We start from the raw sequence: 21,495 nt of genomic DNA on the forward strand, positions 1-21,495 counted from the left end.
AAATGTTCCGCCTCGGGGCAACTAACAGTCCCTTACGCGATGATATATTAAGAGAAACTGGTGTTGGACACGCAGGATCTTATGTTAACAATACTATATACCCTTGGTATATATACCGTATATATATATCGTGTTATTTATAAGTAAGAAAGCTATAAAAGGCTAAAAATGAAAAACTGAAATCCCGAAGGCAAAAATCCCTCTTAGTTTAGGGTGAAATACGTCACTATTATAGGTCGTTCTTATACTCTTTTTGTAACTTTATTTGTTGTCATCTATTAACTATGCAGTGACACTTACAAAAATGTTCGGAAGAGAAATTGGACCTAGAACACAACAATCTCAATTATTTGTTACAGTTGAAAAGCACAAGTGGCTAACTACCCATTCCCTCATAAGATATTTAACTACTTATCATTCAAATAGACTCAGAAACTCTGTTAGTCTATCCGTAGCTAGGTAGTAGGTAGTTAGTATGTACCGATATGTGTTCAATAATGTTTTTTTGCTCGTATTGTGAAGAGAAATATTGTCCAAATCGGTATAACATAGACCCAACAAGCGTACTTGTCTCTAATAAATTATATATAAAAATAGCCAATATCACACGATACAATTGTTTATTAAACGGATGTGGCTATAGTCTACTATGCTTATTTACGTCAATGTTATCGTTATTATTATTTGATAATCCCATTTGTGCAGCTGATAAAAAAACATATTGATAATATATTTATGTTACTTAATTTGATTTTCTTTACTTTTTATCTTCAGTAGCGATATTGTGTATATTATATGTTGAATATTATTTATTACATTATATTTAATTTTTTCTCGACATTATCATATTGGCGTAAATAAATGTTTGTCTTTGTTGTCTTGGTGTATGCGAATATGTTTTCGCTACATCTGCATGCCTAAATTGCAAGCCTAATAAGCGCAACACAACTTTCACATTGAGGCTTTCAAATTAAGGAAATATGAAAGTAATACCGCGAAGGAGAAAGTCTAATGAAAGCTGAGCTCGTACAAACCATACAAGTTCGTCGGTATGCCTCGATATTATGATCATTGTAACAAAAGACCTAACATACAACATCTCATACTTATATTTGTTATTTTCTAGACTAGATTACTGGATATGAATTCGTAACATAGTTTAACAATGCGAGATAATATACGGTAGGTAAATGATGAATTATGTTAATATCACCTTTTTTCTGATTTCAATTTTGTTTCAAACTGCAATATTGTCGCTCTTGATAACAATATTTGTATTATAAGATATCACGTTTATTCAAGATAAAAAGACAACAAAACGTACAGCCGGAATCATATTATTTTATTGTTATATCATTATAAATTATTTGTGAGATTTTTAACTCAAATTTTGTAATTCACAATTATGTTTTTGACTTCCACGCAATAATCATTTAACAATTTCGCATACTATGTATTATTCGTATGAAAGTGTTTCTACGTGTTAATTAGGCCTTAGTAAGGTATATAGTATATATTATAACAGAGTCACATCCAGAGGAGTAGATCCTTAGGATATTATTTTTAATACTGCACAATGCAGGTAGCGCTACGCCGTGTAAGACGACCTCGTTACGCCGGCTAATCCATGACTGCGCCGACATATTACTCGTTTCCTTTATACTTTTTCAGGTAGAGAATCGAAGTAACGGATTTTTTAATGTTCCATAATATTTTAAGTTATCCCATTCAATTAAATCTATGTGAAATGAAATGTCACGTCTGGTTCGTTAGTCTTTAGAAATTTTTGTATGTACGAGACAATGTTAACATAAGTATTTGGAAATACATAACAGTATCAAACAGAGAATACTTGTGCTAATGAACTAAATACGCATTTATTTATTTCTTAATCCTACAGCTAACAATAATCAATTATTATACTAAAGATATAGCCATAGATGGAATACATAATATATATAGGTTCGAACATTTACGAAAGGAAAAAAATAGAAATGATTAAATAAATTTAACTATTTAGCTAGCCGAATTAAGTAATACTTAATTCGGCTGTGTTGTATGATGGTGCGTATGTGGGGTGTGCTCATGATGCAGATGATGATTAAGCATATTCCGTGAAAGCTTAAACAAGTCAAGGCTTTAATAGTGGCCGTTGTATTGAATAATATATAGTTTATTGCTTAAGTTGTCGTGTCGTGTGGTTATGGAAAATGTGAAGAAACTCGCGATACCGTCTCGGCCGCAATATTAACCGCAAAGCATGTGGGAACACATTGTTTACACTATTTATTACTATAGTTTTACATACGTTGCAGATTATAATATTTATGACGACGAAAATGAAATATTTTTAATAAAATTCCTTAAAGCATGTAATTTAATATACTTTTTATTTTTAGTGCTCCACGTGAAATGAGGTACTTACTGTATTGTAGATTGAATTGTGTATCTATCCAATTTTGATATTTCATTTGAAAATAATCTTGTTATTTTCTGGAGAGATAATTTATACTTATCTAAAAAGTTTTCAATTATTTTTACAATTCTACATATCAACGGAATAAAACTCTTTTACTGCTGATAGAGGACAAATCTTTGATTTTTTTTATTATTATCATTAATTAACTATTAATTACTTAACATGTCATGTGGAAGATCGTGTAATGGTTGCAGCTACTTACAAACATTTTGTAAAACAAAAACTTGGAGATTAAAAAGAGTGGCGGAGAGTTTATTGACAGTTTTTCTCGTCCGCTCTACGCCCTTGATTTGAGAACTGGCAGTATATGAAAATTATAAGCATTTAGCATTTAATTTGTATTTCTTTTTTTTTCTTTTTCTTTTTTTTATGGCTCTGGCACGATTTGTGCATTAGCCAGCGTCAAGTATAGGATTTTTTATAATTCGTGCTTTGTCTTTAGAAATTCGACCATGTCCTCCATGTACGGTTTAGGCAATCGCCCGGTACCGCACAACCCTCCCAAAGGCCGAGAACTTTCTATTTCTTTATTGACGTTCATAACTGTACATTGCATTACTACCTATATGCATAAATGATTTAGAATTTGAGGTTAGATCAAATTGATTTTTCGTTTTCTCTAGTACGTAGTTACTTAGTATGTTTACAGCCTTATATTATTATTATTTTCTTCTATAATAATACTTTTTTTTCTCACAGTGGGTGCCTGGAAGAAATCGAAAGCGATAAGGCCCTCCTTTTCATGTAATAATGTTCAATTTATATATTGTAATGCAATAAAGTGTTAATAAATATCACATACTCTCGAGTAAAGACTTAGCTTTCAAAAAAACCTTGGTAAATACTATTTTTATCTTGAATAATTAAATTTAAAAAATAATAGACGATTTTATTCCTCTTCTTCTGGGACCAAATTTGTATCTATGAGTTTGTCATTTTACGTTTTAAAGTCGGTAAAGGCACCGCTGTCATTACTATTTTATAGCGATTTTAATGTGCACTCTCTCAAAGCGGAATGCTTTTAAAAATACTTAAAACAGGAAGTAGTAAACGCAGGATCTGCGGGTGCCTCCCTTCTCCCGTGATTACTGCGAGCACTTAGTTGCAATGCTTCAAAATATTATATACTATCCGTTTCTCATTTAGGCAGGCGCTGTATCTACCTTATAAATGTACCACGTTTAGTTTATTGCGTGTTATTATGTGATATAAGAAACCACAAAAGGATCAATTACTTTCATACAGCCCTGTCGGACAGGGAATATGGACTATCACATAATAAACAACTCGCGCCCATTCCCCTGCTATTGCGAGTCGTTCGATAAACGCGTAAGCGGTAAAGCTAAGAGTGAACACTCACTAATAATAATATTAATAAAACTTAATTCATGACAGAAAAATATGGTTTTGACAAAATTTATGTTACACTACAACGGCTCGTGTGTTGTGGGTAAAAACAAACAAAAGATACAAATATTCCGTTGCATTTTTATAACATTGTTTTTAAGATGAAGTAGTTTTAATATTACATTTAATCAAATACAAGTAACAATAATTCAACAATACGTTTAATACCTTAGTAGGTATGCGTGAATGTATGAGAATGATACTACAAGTGACAATGATATTTCAGCAAGAGAAGGACTTTTATTAACGCATTCGCGTCGGTATGGCGGGCTGTAAGTCACACCGGAGAAGTATGGCAAGATACTGCTTTCTCTTATTTTTTTATGGACTATCGGAAAATACTAGAATGTTTGTGGTACAAATCATTTGATACACTCACTAATCCGACGAGTTTGACTAACGCCCACGCAAATGGGCCGCCAGTACCAGCGCTATGACCATCATTTTTTCTTTTTTTTAATTGCGTAATAAGACCCCTGAAGAACCGACATACTGGTACAAATCATCCACTATTTTGTGTCACAATCTCCTGGCCTATCATAAATGTACTCGGAAGCGATTTCTCTTCAATAATTACGATTAATCAACATTTATTTTATAATCTTACGTAACAACAACAGTTCTAACAAAGAAATTAAGTATAGAGGATATGATTAAATTTAGAGGTAAAAAATTAAAAGGGGAGTTGCAATAGATGACACGACGCAGGACCTAGGAACTAAGGGTAAAATTCGTGAGCGCTAGGTATGATTACCGTATGTCAAAAACGTTTTCGATATTGAGATACGGGAGTCCTTTCTTTAAAGATACCATGAATTTGAAAATTCGTAGAAATTTCAATTTCTTAGACAATATGCTGGATACATAAAATTTAAAAAAAACGGGTGCGTGTACTTATGTACGCGCGTAAGAAGTTATACTTCTTTGGCCTTCTTAATTTTTTTAAAATATAATTAATTAATAATATTTAACGTAAACAATTTAATAATATTAAATATTTAGTATATTATTAAATTATTAATTAATATTAATAACAATTGTTATTCTTATTTATTATTTTATTATATTATTAATTCAATTTAATAACTTGGTATGTTTCATAACCTTTTAACTAAGTAACAATAGGTCTTTGTGAAAAAACATTGCTAAATTTCTTTGAAAAAATAATTAAAACTCCTGTATTTGTTTGAAAGGTAAATGTCATTATGGTCATTCAAAATTCTTTGCTAACTTCACGCATATTCTATTTCTTTTTACTTGTAGATTGTCTTATTCCCATCTCGCTCGCGCACGCTATAATCACACTGACAACTTTGTGTCACGGTGCGCGCGCAATCGTAAAATTTCACTCTCATCAATTTTTCATAACGTGCCTAAAGAAGAATAACTTCAAAAATATTTAAATTTATAAAAAAAAAAACAAAATAATTTCTCAAAATATATTTCATTTATAATATAACTAAGACTTAATTAAGTATACACTGTTTATAATGTACATTCTGATACAGTCGTTAGGATATAATACAATTAAATTTTATTAAGTTATTTTACATACCTCAAAGATAAAATTATTATTATAACTTTACCATACATTATAAATATTGTAGGATGCAAAACATTATTCAAAACATCAAATTAATATATTAATAAACTTTTAGAATTACTAAATAATATATTATATTTAAAAAACATTTCATACAAATAGTATTATGTGATCAAACAATTTTGATTTCTCAGTGCATATCATTCAATAAATTATCTTCAGTTTAGATCGTAACCGTAAGCAATTAAACTAAGGTAGCTGGGAAAACTATAATAACGTGACACTCACAGGCAAGCTTTAAGTTAACAATTAAATGTAAGAAAGTCATCAATCACGCCTTAAAATTTCCTTTGAAATCAAAAATCAATAAAATTGGAGTAATCGGTGATTGAGATGTAATCAAATTATTCCGTCAGGGGAACCGGAACTACCGCGACTGCTGGTCGGCCAAGGTGAGGAGCGTCTTGATGGCCGGAATGAAGCTGGCCACCAGAGCGAAGTCCACGTCTCCGGCCAGAGACATGATGGCGCGTTGAGCGCCGTTCAGGTCTCCGCTTTGGACGCACTGCACGCACGAGTGGAGGGTCCCCAACGAACTGTCCGAGAGCTGAGGGAGAGTTGATTCAATTAGACCTCTTTTACTTTGGACCACTAATCGCAGATCTGTGGCCGAGAAGGTCTAGGTCTAGTGGGCTCAGGCGATGACTACTCCCGAAATATACTCATGATATTTATGGGCGAGGCGCAGCCCGCTGGTTGGCCCTTTTGCTATTCATCTTACTGACATATTTAACAATTCTGGGGAAGATCTCTGCTCGAGGACATTTTATTAAATGTATATTCTATTATCGAAATTATTCTTAATTAAAGGCCAGTCGTATAAACGTAATGTGGGGCAGTAATGAACACGAAATTCTAAAAACTTAAAAAAACTAAAAAAAACTAAAAAAAACTAAACTTAAAAATCAAAAATTAGTTATCTATGATATTAGAAAAAATACAAATAAATGTTAATCTGTTTCATACCCTATTAGATCGTAGTAAGTCGTACAAATTCTCTAATTTTTTCTGAACTTCTTGGAGTTTTCTCTTCGCCACCTGGAAAATAATAATGACAGAATATGGTGCACTTATTCGCTCAATAAATTATTAATGGAACAGACGGTTGAACATGACATAAATATGTAAAATTAGATGTATTTATAAAATTAAATATGGAATTAGTGAATAATAGGATTCAGTTTTTTGATTTTTCTTTTTTAGTTTTTGACCAATAGGTTACAATTAAAATAATAATAATAATACCGAGCTAGTGGCATTGTTGACGCAGTCGTGTCTCAGCTGCTCAAAAATAGTCTGCAAAATCTGATGCTGCTCCGGAATAGGGCCTTTGGGCACGGGAGCCGGCTGCACCGGAGCTGGACTCTCCGTCTGGAAATTTATATTTCACCTCTCGTAGTAAAATAATGTTTGAATAATATCGAACTTAAATATTGTTAATTTATAAAGTCTATCTTCTAATATATAAAATTCTAGTGACACAATGTTCGTCGTTCCCATACTCCTCCGAAACAGCTCGACCGATTCTTGTAAAATTTTTTATGCATTCATTAAGTCATTCATTAAGTCTGAGGATCGGCTACTATCTCAAACCCCAAAATGTTAAGGGTCGTCCATCACTAAATTTTAATTTTTAGATAAAGTTTTTGTTTTTATTTTTTTATGATGCAGCATACAACAATACATACAACCCTTAATTTTCACCCCTCTACGATCAATCCCTATTTTATATGATTGTAGATAGCTATTTTTAACAAACTAAAAAATGTTTCCTAGAAATAATATACATGGCAAAACAACGTTTGCCGGGTCAGCTAGTAATTTATAATTTAGTGAGACATTCCTTGATTTCTTAATAAAATGACCCCAAATATGACCATCACTCCCCGCTTCACACATTTTGTTATGAATAATATGGCTACAGGTAAAAATAATGTATGAACTTCAACATTACTAACCCGTTGATATCCCTGCTGCTGATACTGTCCTTGATACTGATCTGAATACTGCTGAGGGAATTGTTGACCAGGAAACTGGCCCTGTTGCCCCGGGAAAGGCTGTTGATTAAACTGCTGTTGCCCGGGTAACTGTTGTCCCGGATATTGTTGCTGACTTGGAATTTGCTGTTGGCCGGGGAACTGTTGTTGGCCCGGGAACTGTTGTTGACCCGGGAATTGTTGTTGACCCGGGAACTGTTGTTGACCCGGGAATTGTTGTTGACCTGGGAACGGTTGTTGACCCGGATTCAGCGGGACGTGCTGAGGTTGCTCAGCGCCGAATAATGGATGAGTGATCGGAGCCTGTTGTTGGACTTCTGGCTTTGGCTGAAACAGGAAGTTCTGTATTAATATCTCGATCGCATAACAAAAAAAGAGAGTAATACAAATGGTTGTATGTGTTATATATAGATTGTTGTTTGGACTGCTAATATTTTATTTAATAAATGAAGTTATAAACAGATATGATTGAAAATACAACTCGGAATGAAAAACCACGCCCCACCCACCACATCAAGCTTCAATAAAACTCCTAAAGAACAACTAAACTGAAACCGATAAAACCATGCTCACACATCTCTGATGTTCATGCTCTTTTGTTAAACAAACTGACAAATAAAGTTACTGGAAGAACTAAAACTTCAAAATTGTTCAGTTCGTCCGTTTGTGCGATACCTCGTGGCTAATAATGTGACTCCAGTGCCTGGTGCCCGCGTGTAAGGGTGACATATCTTGGTCATATTGCTGTATCGATTAAATAAATAAATAAACATTTAATATATAAAAAATTCTAGTGTCACAATGTTCGTTCCCATACTCCTCCGAAACGGCTCGATCGATTCTTATGAAAATTGTATGCATATTCAGTAAGTCTGAGGATCGACTACTATCCATATTTCAAACCCCAAAATATTAAGGGTGGTCTTCCTCTAAATTTTAGTTTTTATTTTTAGATAAAAAAATGTATATGTAATGTTTTTTATTTTTTTATGATACAGCATAAAAAAATACATACAACCCTTCACCCCTCTACAATCAACCCCTATTTTTATTATAGTAGCTAGTTATTTTTAAAACTAAAAAAATGTTTCCTAGAAATATACATGGCAAAATAACGTTTGCCAGGTCAGCTAGTTATAATATAAAATTATACAATTAATTAAACTTTCAGCTAAACTCTCGAATACATGCGCATACACACCCATTCACGCACTCACTCATCCACTCATTCTTAATTTGTATTATCTTTTTTTAACTGTTTTAAACATGTACCACGCAATAATTATTTTCTAGTTACCCACAACACAGGGCCTCGCGATATATGAATTCTGTCACAACCTTTTTGTCATAAATAAAATTCTTATTATTATTAATCTAAACAAAGTTCCCGTTTACCTTAGGCTTAGAGGTCATGACGGGCGGGTCGTTCCATCCGGGGGCGACCGGTTTGGAGGGAAGAGCGGGAGCGGCGGGTTCGACTCCCTGCGAACCATAATAGCTGCCGTTGGTTTGACCCGGTTGGTTCACTTGGTTCGAGGGGTTGGCTGGTATATTCGCTGGGTGCATCGTCGGGTTGTGGGGAATTGGATTTAATTGATGGGACGGGTTTAATGGCAGGTTTGGGTTCAAGGGTGGGTTCATAGGATTGGGTTGGTTGATGGGGGTGAAGTTGTGTGAAGGGACACCGGCGGGATTGTATTGGTCGGGAATTGGACTATTGTAACCGAATTGTGGTTGATTCGTGACCGCGTTGTTGAAGCCATATTGGCTGTAAAGGGGGGCGGATTGCACCGACGGGTCCACTTTGTATTTGGAGCGGGATGTTATACCTGAAAAAGCTATTTTTATTATAAAGAGAAAAAATAAATGACACCTATGCAACACATTGTCTATACTTTGATTTTTAATTCCGTAGAATTCTCACAGCTATAATTTTTTGACATGTCAGAGATTACAAACCTTTTTGGTCGGGTATATATTTCAATTTCAATATGAGTCTGAACATCTGAGTCAGTACAAATAGATAGAATATAAAGAATACGTAGCAATTTTTAAATTGCCTTCAAGTAAGTCAAATTTGTTCCATTTCGACGGAGAACTTTTTTAGTAGCAACACTTATGAAATGTCAGAATTCTACGGGATTAAAAATCAGAGTTTCAAATAATATTTCGAATATCAAAACAAGGTAATTATTTCTTGCGGACATAATGAATAACAATCGCTGTATTTATCATAGACAATTTTAAAAATTAATTCCTTCTTAAAATTAGCTACCTAAATCAAACTTATCCCCATAATTAGCCCATATAATATTTGTATGATTGATCAAGACGTACCGGTCTGAGGTCCCACGCTTCCAGGTCGCGAGTGCTGCGAAGGAGGCGCCACTTGCGCAGGCGCAGCTGGCACTGGCGCGTTCCACGGGTTGGATGCTCTTTGCCACTGCTCTTCTGGCTTCGGTGCTGTAAGGGTTTAGAGAAAATAGCATACAATAAAAAGCGTTGAAGTAAAATTATTTGGATTTAATTGTTGTATCTTGATTGGTGATTTTTTTTACGAGGTAAGTAGATGCCTTCTGTGCCTGACCCGAGCCGACATCTTTAGATCTAACACCCTAATAGATTTTCATAATTTCCTCACGAGATTTTCCTTCACCACATGAACGAGTGTTAAAAGAAACATGTATTAGTGCACGACCGGGATTCGAACGCACGACCTCAGTTGTCGATTGAGAGGCGTTCAAATTATAATCATTACAACTTAAAAATGTAAAAAAATAATAATTCGTTACTCATTATGATAACTGATACTCACGAAGCGCTGCATTGTTGGGCAAGAAGTTGTTCGGTTGAGTCCGTTTCTGCGAGTGTTCGCTCGCCGTACGGGTCCTGCTCGTGAACTGCTGCTGTTGAGGTTGAGGGTGTTGCGGGTGTTGCTGAAATAGACGTCATATGATTAATTATTCCGGTAAAGAATAAATTTTTAAGTTAACTTCACAAGTTAAACTAGACAAAATAACAACATATTACCGTTACGTTAGAACCATTTATAATACATAATAATAATAAATAGTTTAATTGCAATGAATGTGATACATTAAGTTTGATTAATTATAAAAATCTGCACAATCAGCCATATAAAAATAACAAGTTAAATTATGTACGTATAATTTTTCCCTCCCACGCTAAAAAGGCTTGCCTTTAAAATATTTAATCACCTTCCACTTGAAAGCATTACACGACAGTGATCTATATCTATCTGAGATAGATCTATAACTTCTGAAATGGTGGTTAAATAGTTTGATGACCATGGCGTAGAAATTTTTCGAATCATTTTCGATACGTTTTTACAGCCATCTTCTAGCATATATAATATTGGTACCGTCAAAATACCGAGTTCACACATTACATATATACGTATATGACAATACCTGCGCAAATCTGTTCTGTGCCAGCCCTAGGGCTGTGGCGAGTCGGTCGTACATTTCCGAAGGAGACCCCTGGAGAGCGGTGAGAGCGCTTTGGAGGCAGCCCTGAGAGGCCAATCGCCCCGCGTACTCTGTCAGAATACTTGTCAAGCTGCCTCCGTCCTGGAAAACAATAACTGTTGTGGAGACGTTTCGTGTTTGACAAACAACTATTGTTGGGACAGTACAGCAGGATTTTTTTAAATAAATCAGTAGGCGCTACAACATTTTTAGGTCTGGACCTCAGATTGCTGTATCTGTTTCATGATCTTTTGTAAATCTAAGCCGACGACTTTTTGGGTCTAAGACATGTCGGTTTCCTCACGATGTTTAGCTTCACCGTTCGAGCGAATATTTAATTCGCATATAGTTTAGAAAGTCCATTAGTTTACAGCCGGGTATCGAACCTAAGACCTCAGAGATGAGTGTTGAACGCTGAAGTCACTATGCTAACACAAAATTATTAAAAATTCAGCATTAAAAACACTAGGAAAAATATATAAATAAATAGTTTGGTTTTTGCATTTGAACAAGTACTACGAACTAACCTGCACTGGTCTACCGCGCGTAACCGCAGCCGTTTTTAGTAACAGAGCGAGTTGGGCTCGTCTCGTCAGCTCTGCTATATCGTTGACGTCGCGTTTCTCGCGCGATAACCGCGCGGCTAACGCGTCCCCGGCCGCACTCACCACGTAGCATAGCTGGGCCGCTTTTTTGTAGGTTTCGTCCGATTCCTCGGATAACTTGTCGCCTAATAATTCTGAAACATTTGTGAAAAAACTGTGTAAAATTTCTTAATATGTGCCTATATTATGATTTCCATCTTTGGTATCTTTAGTATATTTGTTGTTTGTTATATATATGTTAGCTGTAGGATTACGAAATTAATATTATCACTTCAAATAAATGTAAAACATTACGCTACATAAAGAACTTGTCATGTGAAATAATGTATCAATTAAATAATTTGATTGTCGGATGCAAAGTGATACTTCGATCTCGGGAAACCGCAAGTACGTTGCCGGCTTTTTAAACGGTTAGCATTCCTTTAAAAGCTCTCACCGCAGTAGTGCGGCAGGACATCGGTGTCCGCGTGAGTGACGAGGGTGGCCAAGACGTCCTTCCAGCTCTCGGGAGCCGAACTCCTCACGAGCCCCTCCCACTTGCTTCGCAGAAGACTTCCGCTGAGGAGAGACACCGGGTCTGACGCGTTGGCGTTCAAATGGTATCGCTGGACTTTGTAGACCAGCTCTTGGCTGCCTGAAAATATATACTCTCATTTTATCATACAATAAACCTTAATTTCAGTATTTAGATTTAACTCTCGTCGTTAGTTCATGCAGACATCGTCAGCGGGTAATTAATGTAGAATAAGATTCCAGAAATGTAATCTGTTTTTTTTAAATTATAATCTAAGTAAAAGATTATTTGTTAAAATTATATAAAAATTATTGATATACACCAATGCACAATGGTGACTTTTTAATCACGCAAAAAACAAATATTGATCAGAAGTAATAGTGCTCATACCCAGAGAAGCGATAATAAGCGCATCGGCCACTCTGTTCGTGTCGAGACAGAGTTCCACAGCCTCTTCCAAGTTTCCGCAGACCAGAGCTCGGCAAATCAAACTCGTTGATTCTGAAATCATTTTTAGACCTAAATTAGTGATATTGTTGGAATTCGATAATACTGCAGCATGTATGCCCACAAATTTTTTGAAATTTGAAAACATCGAGACAGAAGAGTCACGGTTTCATCAAAACTGGCTTAGTAGTTTTTTTGCATATTGACACGTATTCAAAGACAGTTCAATTCAGCTTGAATTACTTTAAGCTGAATTTAACTTTCCGAGTGCATCATTAAACATTTAGGTCTAACTGTGTTCATTCTCATTAAAACATACGTGAGAAAAATATATATTAAAAACATAAAAAGTATAATATTGCGCCACCGTCGCGTCGTACGCTGTTACTGCATTAGAGTACCAAAAAGCTTCGCAGACGTATTCGAAACGAGTCCACTATTAATTCCCGTATCCCAGAGGTTGTTGTAAAGACTCGTTCCGAAATAGGTTATATTTTACGATCGTGATTTTATAACTGTATATGATTAGTGTTATGTCGGCTACGTGTGGGATTTAAGTTTAATTTAATACTTATAAATACCCACAGGTCGTTTATATTTTTTAAATCAAAATGCATGTTGTGTTTATACAGCTAATTAATGTTCATTAATTTTCTGTTTTCCAATTATCAATTCGTATTAAAATAGCTTTTTACGAATTTAGCACTGCATTTACAATTATTAATGTCCTACAATTGTTATTTATCACTTGCACAAACAACATGTGGACCATTATTACACCATGCTTGCAGCTCCTTACTAACATTGTGTAAAACAAAAAACTTGTCTATTAAAAAGAGTGGCGGAGAGTTTATTGCCAATTCTTCTCTTCCGTTCTACGCATTTGATTTGAGAACTGGCAGTAAATGTAAAATTAGAAGCATTTAATGTATTTTTTTTTTGACGTTCATAAGTATACATTGTGTTACCTACATGAATAAATGATTTTTGACTTTTGACTAACATTAAAATTTAAAATCATAAACCGCTCAAAGACATTACCTTCTCCGTTCGGGATAACCACATCTGTGGCAGTGGTTTCTAAGTCGAGATTCGCTAATTTCCTTTCGATTAGGGTTTGAGCCTCCTGAAAAGCCAAGACTTTTATGAACTACATTTAACATGAAACAAAGCTAAAACGATTTTACACTACGGCGTTCATTACAAATATTAGTTGTCGAAATGCAAAAGCTAATTACCGATATACTCACCGAGAGATCGGTGCTGGTGTCGGTCGAAAGTTCAGCCTCCGTCTCCGTGGACTCGCCCTGAGAGCGACGGACAGACAGAATAGCCCACGGTTACACATAGCGACATTAGCCACAAACAGCCCACGTTTCTTACATTATTTGTTAATTGTAGCGTTTGGACACACAAAACAGGCTTTAGCAAGATAACTTTTGAAATTATTATTTATGAGTTTTGCTCTATGTAATGTTTTACAAGAAAAACTAGACGCCCACCAGAATAAAAGGGATAGCGGGGAAGGGTTGACAAAAGGTGGCGAGGATGAGAGACAAAGAGGGTTTCTCTCCGTCGGAGGTCGTTTACTAATGTAAAACATAGTGACATGGACTTGTAATCCTAATTATGTAGTACTCGATACAGGCTATTTTTATTTTTTAATGTTTACAAGAGTTTAGTATAGTTTTTGATTTAAAAAATACACACTTCCACCAGCAAAAAGTCACTAACGAGTTAACGGGGGAAGAGCAAGTTAAACAAATGACATACAATATCTCGTTTAATTGTGATTGGTCAGAGTCCCTCCAATCACAGATACGCGATACCTTTATTTGCGTTTCACCAATAACAATCTAACGTGACGAGGTATCGTTTCGTCTTTCTGCTTCAATATATAACCTCAAATAGCCATTTAATGTTTTTTTATTTATCTCAAAAGATATTGAAAATAGATCGAACGCTTTTAACAAGTTCATATGAATTTAGTGACCTTAGATTCTTTCGATCTAAATTATTATCGAAAAAGCTTGAATTAATTGCGTTTCTTTAGCTATTAGTGCATCCCACAATCTCAAATCCTATGAAACTCAAATGTTCTACAATTCTTCGAAAGTTCTCTTGATTTCCCTAACTATTAATAAGCGAAAGAATATCGAAACATGAATTAGAAGCTGGCGATCACGATACATATATACATACACATTGAAATGAATATTTGAAACTCACCCGGCTCAAAAAGGCTGTGTCGTTTTGGATGTCTCCAGCGTTTTGACTTTTGAACTTCGATGGGATCTCGTCTTGCTTGTAACCTTTAATGTAAATTTTATTTTACATAATTTTGCATAACGTATTTAAAAAATCGTATACAACATTTTCGTTGTTTGAATTTTTCGGAAGATGATTTAAACGGTTAACGAGTTAATTTTACTATGAATTTTACATCTTTCTGTATTGTTACAAATTTGCTTCTTGAACGGCCCCTAGTTCAAGTAATACGTAAGCACAAGACATGGATCTAGATGAAAACCTAGACGAAACATTATAAAGAACATTGTTTTGTTCGAGCTTTGCTTACTTTTTCTGACAGGGAGGGGGGAATAATTGTAGTAAATCTGTTTACGTAAAACTTGAACGGCCTCTTACCAATTAAAAACCTTAACCCCGACTCGAGGTGACCCCAAGGTCATTCACAAATGCAGAGCGTGTCTGACGCCCTTGAATGTCAAAATATAAGATAGATAATATTGCCATTTCCTTAAAAATATTTGACTAGGATAATCAAAGATGTCGAGAGTGAAAAGTACTCACCGAGCAAGTTAAGCACTTCAGTGCGGAAAGAAGGAAGGAAGTTGGCCCGAAGGAAGAACCACGTGTACCGCTCGTGTTGGTCGGAAGACGCGTCTCCCTGCTCACGACAGTACCTGGAATTGTCATTGTAAAATACACCTTAACATCGGGCAATAAGGACTACATTACGACGCCTAATTCAAATTCCATTTATGTTTCCTATAACTAAAAATAAACAATAAAAATGTTTTTTTAATGAAAGTGTAAACTAACTCTGCAAGTCTGTCGGCCGCCTGAGGGTCACGGCTCAATGTGAGAGCCAAAACTTGTTCCAGCGACACCGATTTCTCCACCAACTCTGGCTCACTCACAACCTGTAAATTATAAATATGGTGAAGACATTTTTTATATCTTTTAATCAACTGAATAATGATTAAAGGGAAAAAGGTATACCTGCGTGATTTGCACCAATCTCCTAACTTCTTCGCTTTGTGGACACTTGTCAAACGTTACCAGTTTTCCGCCAAACTGAAAGAAATACATTGTTAGTAATATTTCTATGAAAAGTAATATTTTGTTAGTTTCACAATTATTTGAATTGGATTTTTTTGCGACTGAGGCGCAAACTAGCTGCTGCGGTCTCTGGCACAATGACCAGCGCTGTGGAACATTCTGCTCTTCAGCACAATGCTGAGCCAATTACAGCCACAGCACACAAGCATTACACACTTGAAACGAACTGAATGGGAAAAGGGAAAAAATTGTTTTTTTTTATATATATATTCTCACATTATATTTTTTATCTAATATTTTCTTTGATTATTATTATTTTATGTGTTTTTGTTTGTAATAAATGATATGTCTATGTCTATAAATTTCATTTGGTTTTTTAAGTTAAATAAATTTTAATGAATGCAACTTTATACATATTTCAACTGTGATAAATAAACTCACGGCAAACTTGGCTGCGCTGGGCCTCTTGAGCCAAGCCGGCGGGTTCTTCGGCAGAGGGTTGGGCGCCGAGGCGGGCTCAGCTCTGGTAACCGCCGGCAGAGCTGCGAACGAGTCCGCGCCCCCGAACGACTCCATTATGTTGCTGGCCGTGTGGAGACTTTGCTGGGGGTTTCCAAGGTTCTTTGAGTGATGGGTTTTAGAAGAAGAGAAAGAGAGAGTGCAAACTTGATAGTAAAGATAAAATTAAATACAATTAAAAGAAGAAGCTACACAGTTTTAGACTAAAGCATTCTTTTTGACACACCTTTGTAGGTTTAGTACTTGTCCTATACTTTTAGGTCCATCAATCGTTAAATGTGTCAAAGCCCGGTCAAAGTCAAAGTTAAAATAATTTATTCATATAGGTAAGACAATGTACACTTATGAACGTCAAAAAAAAATACATTAAATGCTTCTAATTTTACATTTACTGCCAGTTCTCAAATCAAGGGCTTGACAATATGGGATAAAAGTGTTATTGATAGGAGTCTGTCTATAACACGACTTTAAAAATCGATATGGAGTAAAATAATCCGTAATAATAATTAATTTATGTTAAAATTCATAATTGAAAGTGTATATACCTTTATACGTCTGTCTTCTGACACAAAACAATAGTCGAATCGACGGTGAGATAAGCTAATCTATCCTATCTTTTTATGAAATGGTGCCTAAAGAAATAAATAATTAACAAAGTCAATATGCATATAGAACCATGTCTCACCCGATCAGGCCTCGTGCCCCCCAGCAGCGAGTGAACGGCCACGTGCTCCGCCGCCGCCGCCGCGAACACGCCCGCAGTGCGGCCGCTCCACGACACGTCGTTCACCCACTGGCCTTGCTGACACACTTCCACCACCAGTTCTCCACCCTGCCAATCGAAACAATTATTAATGCAGACTATATATTATATAATAAAATAATTATGCTGCTTAACATCTACCCGCTCACCGTCTACGTCACGGCTTCTGAGCATACCTATATTTGAGACCTAGTAGTTACACACTTTTTTCATTCACTCACTGACTCACTCACTCACTTACACATTTGCAACCACACACTCACTCATGCCCTCAGGCGTGTTAACAGTTGAAAAGTAAATAAAATAAAAAATGTAATTAGATTATATATAAATATATTTTAAGGAATTTATACTTAAGTTTATTATGGAAGAGCTGGGAACCCTGACACAGGTTTTTCGTACTTAAAAGGGTTCCCAAATCTTACACATTGTAATGTAATTACTCTTGGTATAGAAGACTCGGGGGACGTGTCTGTTAGGAGTGGCAACATACCGGTTTGGTGTTATTTGGGTTCCAACATAGCAGTCGGCCATCCTTTCCGGCACTCAGAAGTAGGTCAGGATCGTGCGGACTCCAGGATAGACCCAGAATTCCCTTGCTGTGTCCTTCCAGGGTTACCAACGGAGATGCTGCTAACCTGCACGAAATGTTTTTGTACCAACTTATTTACACAAAAAATCGAGTCAAAAAAGCGATTGGTAGGTGTAACTTTGTTTTATGAAAATATATATAATATCTTATTATAAAATCAGTGAACCTATACTTCATTACGAAATCGTTCAAAACCAACAAATTTAACACAAACATTTTACACTTTTAAAGTCCTATGAATTGCTTTTTATTTTATTTCATTTCAAAACATTATTGTACGTCCAAAGTGCTTCTACACGATTTTTTTCAATCAGTTGCCAGTTCATGTCATATGAAAAGTGTTAATAAAGAAACGAATTTCAATCAATTCCTAGTGAGAAGCCTAGTGGAATCTCACCGCAGATCCCAAAGCTGTATGACCGGCAGCAAGTCGTCCTCTGAGGCGATGCAGAGCTGGGTGGCCACGGCCGGATGCCAGCACACGCTGCGCCAACGGGTGCGGGACTGGGCGTCGCTAGTATTGGTCAAATGGAACATTTTTATTTCCAATCATTATATAAACTAACTAAAATAACGGCACAAATTAACACAATAGTAAACCTATCAATAAATAATTAATCAAAGCAAAGAAATTAATTTAAATATCTATAAATATAATAATATTTCGTCACTTTGGAATGATTAGGAAAAATTATTAGAAAATCACAAAGCTTTAAATACTCACTAAACAACTCACCTCAATTTCATTATAGGTTCATTCTTCCTCAAGTCCCATACTAAGCACCTTGTGGCAAATGTGGAGCCTAAAATGTGTTGCACCTAAAAAAAATCGTAACGCATGTAATTATGCAAACATATACATGAAATTATATATTTAAAGAAGACACCACAGTCAATATGCTGACACAAATAAACGTTTCATGTAGGAACAGTACGGCAAACATATTAACTAGATCCAATATATAGTAAATTTACATACAATTGTTAAAAACTATTTTACCTAAAAAAATTATACTTCTAGTAGGTTTGTTAAATCTAATAAATTTATATCTGTAGGAATAATAACAAATCTTAAAACATTCACCTGCTGGTTCCATGCTAGGGCCTGTACATGTTCATAAGGCTGACTTCGATTTCCCGGTGCCATTGGCTGGCTTGTGTTGTTTAGATCCCATATAAATATTTCACTATCTGATGCTCCCGATGCTAATAAATTCTTTTGATACGGATTAACATCCAATGCAGATACATTTCCTAAAAAGAACACCTTATTTAAAATACATTAAAGGTAAGGAAGTAATCTGTGCTTGTCAATAATCAATTAAATTTAGGTAAGACTTCTAAATTCTTAACTTGGTTGTTAAATACTTGGGGATAACAAATAAGATTTAATTAGACTTTGAAAAAGTATAGGGTCTTCATTCAAGACCAATGTTATTAAATTAAGTCAAAGTTCTGATTATATTATTATCAGTAGTGAAGCATATGCAAAGAAATAATAGTAGCATAAACAATAAACGTAATATTTATATATCTCAAAAATTTATAACTAAGAGATAACCTATCAGTTGCAGCTAACTGTTACAACTATCGGCAGCTATTATTACACAATTAATTAGTAACAATAAAGGGGCCGGTATTGTACTGGGAAAAAAAGTATTAATATAATTGACTTTAAAATTATATCTAGTTGTTACATTGATTCATGAAATTAGGCCAAAGGATAGTTAAGATGACACTGTCATGTTGTAACAAGTGGCAATATGCTAAACTAAAATTTACTAATCAGTATAATCATACTAGAGAATGATACATTCAAGTATTACAATGGGAGCTCTAAAAAAATATAGTTATTAATTGAAAATTGTATAATATGCTCTAATAGGTGTTGGACTGCTTCATGTAATTTAATCAATTAATTTGAAAATGGAGGTGCATACGCTCAACAGACCTAATGAGAGTCTAAGTGCGGAAACTGCGTCCACCAACCATTAAATGGTGTAGGAAAGTCAAGAGTTTTAAAGGGGTTATCAACCCCTTTAAACCTCTTCACTAAAATAAGATCTCTAAAATGTTTATCTGTAGAATTATTTATTTACCATTATGTTTATCGCTGCTTCCAACAAGTGCATCAGGTGAACTATTGAGAACTTTCTCAGTATTATAGAATTGAAGCAAGCCTCCATCGCAGCCACCAACTATTGTTCCCGCTCCTGACCACACTATCTTCTGAAACCTTTACAAAAAATCCCTTACTTATTACTGTCACTTTCAAATGGAAAATTGGATATTAACACAAAATAATTCCATATACATAACTTGACATTTCAAGTGCTTTTCAATAGCCATAGCACATAAACCTCAAAACATTTATTTAGGTAAATAATGTAAAAAATGTGTGTATATCCATGAAACAAGTTTTTTAATATGTAGTATGTATGTACATACACAATATTTAACACTTATTAAATCACAATTTCACACATGATCCACATTTTATGTTGCTTATTAAGAAACAAGTTTTCAAGAGACATACTGGGTTACACAGCTACACTTGATGTTAAATCTAGGATTATTAGAGTGTACTATAATAATATACTGTACTTACTAACCACCTAGCATAATTTTTTGAGCAGATTGAAAATAATTAATGATTTATTTAACTTTTACTTATTTTGTTCCATTTTAATAATCTCACATATTTTACACACATTTACATTTGCAGCTTCTAGGTCAAATAAGTTCTAATCTGTATTATACAATAGTTTTTAAATCAATAGTTTATATTATTGCTTATTATCAAGAAAAAGTATGCATAACAATAAAATATGCATATGAATAAAAGATGACATATTTTTTATGTAGAAAATGAAGTAATAAACATTATTTGCTATATGGTGTGTTTTAAATTTTAAGATCACTCACTTGTGCTGTGTTTGCAAGCTGGCCTTAAGCTCTAAATCTAATCCTAGGTCTTCTAAATTTAAAGAATAAAGTTCTAATGAGGAATTGGAACTGAAATTTGCATCCACTTGCTGAGCCGCGGAGCCGGCAGCCAGCATCGACGGATATTGCTCCGCTGGCGACCAGCTCACGTTGACCGTCTTCTTTAATTCTTTCAGCTTCATGTTAAGGCACCAACTCTACTTCAAAAGGCACCAAATTTTGTAAAACCCTGATTTGAATGAAATAACAACAAAATTATGTCACAGGTATTCTTGAAGTATATCACAACTTAACAACACTAATGTTGAGATTTCGTAGCTTAGATAGGTGTCAGTTATTGTATAATGTATCTTTTTTTAACAATTTCATTTAATATGTCTGAAAAATCATTTATTTACCATAAAAACACCAAGTTGGCACTTCCAACGTGGCTGACGTAAAGCAATACAAATTACAAAATTTAAATTAGCCGATTGACAGTTTACTCATTTGTTAAAAAATATACATGACACTGACAATAACATCAACACGACGATTACTACGTCATACATTCGAGTATAGCTCTAAATATTTTTATGTCTATTTAATTTTTGGCGCTTTTTTAGTATTCCTAAGAGCTAACTTTTTTTAAATTAGCCTATGTTACTCATAGACCAGTGCAGATAGCCTTTAAAATAAATAAAAAGTGAAAAAAATTACAGTAGGATGAAACCCATTAGAAAAGGAGGGGAATGTGATCAAAATGAAAGGAAAAATAAATTACGGTCGATCTGAGGTCGGGAAGGGGTAGGGGGGGGGGGAGTTTTAAGGGTAAAAAACGGTTTATCTCGAT

General features: G+C 34.8%; 1 protein-coding gene across 4 annotated transcripts; it reads right to left on the reverse strand.

Moving 5' to 3' along the window:
- Nucleotides 1-5,311: 5,311 nt before the first annotated feature.
- LOC125060763 (protein transport protein Sec31A) lies at nucleotides 5,312-21,168 on the reverse strand. 4 transcript variants are annotated; one of them, XM_047665814.1, is made up of 27 exons: nucleotides 21,062-21,168; nucleotides 20,643-20,892; nucleotides 19,817-19,953; nucleotides 18,802-18,971; nucleotides 18,454-18,536; nucleotides 18,115-18,231; nucleotides 17,619-17,763; nucleotides 17,048-17,194; nucleotides 16,285-16,446; nucleotides 15,784-15,858; nucleotides 15,604-15,704; nucleotides 15,352-15,464; nucleotides 14,770-14,852; nucleotides 13,791-13,847; nucleotides 13,582-13,666; nucleotides 12,484-12,594; nucleotides 12,016-12,213; nucleotides 11,502-11,713; nucleotides 10,918-11,076; nucleotides 10,296-10,422; nucleotides 9,824-9,949; nucleotides 8,882-9,315; nucleotides 8,162-8,230; nucleotides 7,448-7,813; nucleotides 6,735-6,860; nucleotides 6,456-6,527; nucleotides 5,312-6,036 (listed from the first exon to the last, which is right to left on the reverse strand). In XM_047665814.1, exons 2-27 carry the CDS (start codon nucleotides 20,843-20,845, stop codon nucleotides 5,857-5,859), a joined length of 3,858 nt encoding a protein of 1,285 aa, XP_047521770.1. In that variant the 5' UTR covers nucleotides 20,846-20,892; nucleotides 21,062-21,168; the 3' UTR covers nucleotides 5,312-5,856. The 4 variants fall into 4 exon arrangements, with proteins under 4 accessions (XP_047521770.1, XP_047521771.1, XP_047521772.1 ...); XM_047665815.1 differs by lacking the exon at nucleotides 21,062-21,168 and having other exon boundaries at nucleotides 10,302-10,422; nucleotides 20,643-21,051; XM_047665816.1 differs by lacking the exons at nucleotides 13,791-13,847; nucleotides 21,062-21,168 and having other exon boundaries at nucleotides 20,643-21,050.
- Nucleotides 21,169-21,495: the final 327 nt, after the last annotated feature.

The sequence above is a fragment of the Pieris napi genome, chromosome 22, assembly GCF_905475465.1.
Source record: "Pieris napi chromosome 22, ilPieNapi1.2, whole genome shotgun sequence".
In the NCBI taxonomy this organism is placed as follows: domain Eukaryota; kingdom Metazoa; phylum Arthropoda; class Insecta; order Lepidoptera; family Pieridae; genus Pieris; species Pieris napi.

Coding starts and splice junctions, on each gene's coding strand:
- LOC125060763 (XM_047665814.1), bottom strand. CDS start 20,845: ATGAAGCTGAAAGAATTAAAGAAGACGGTCAACGTGAGCTGGTCGCCA. Junction 15,859..16,284: donor CCAGCGCAGCCAAGTTTGCC/GTGAGTTTATTT, acceptor TATTTCTTTCAG/TTTGGCGGAAAACTGGTAAC. Junction 10,423..10,917: donor CACAGAACAGATTTGCGCAG/GTATTGTCATAT, acceptor CGTCTATTTCAG/CAACACCCGCAACACCCTCA.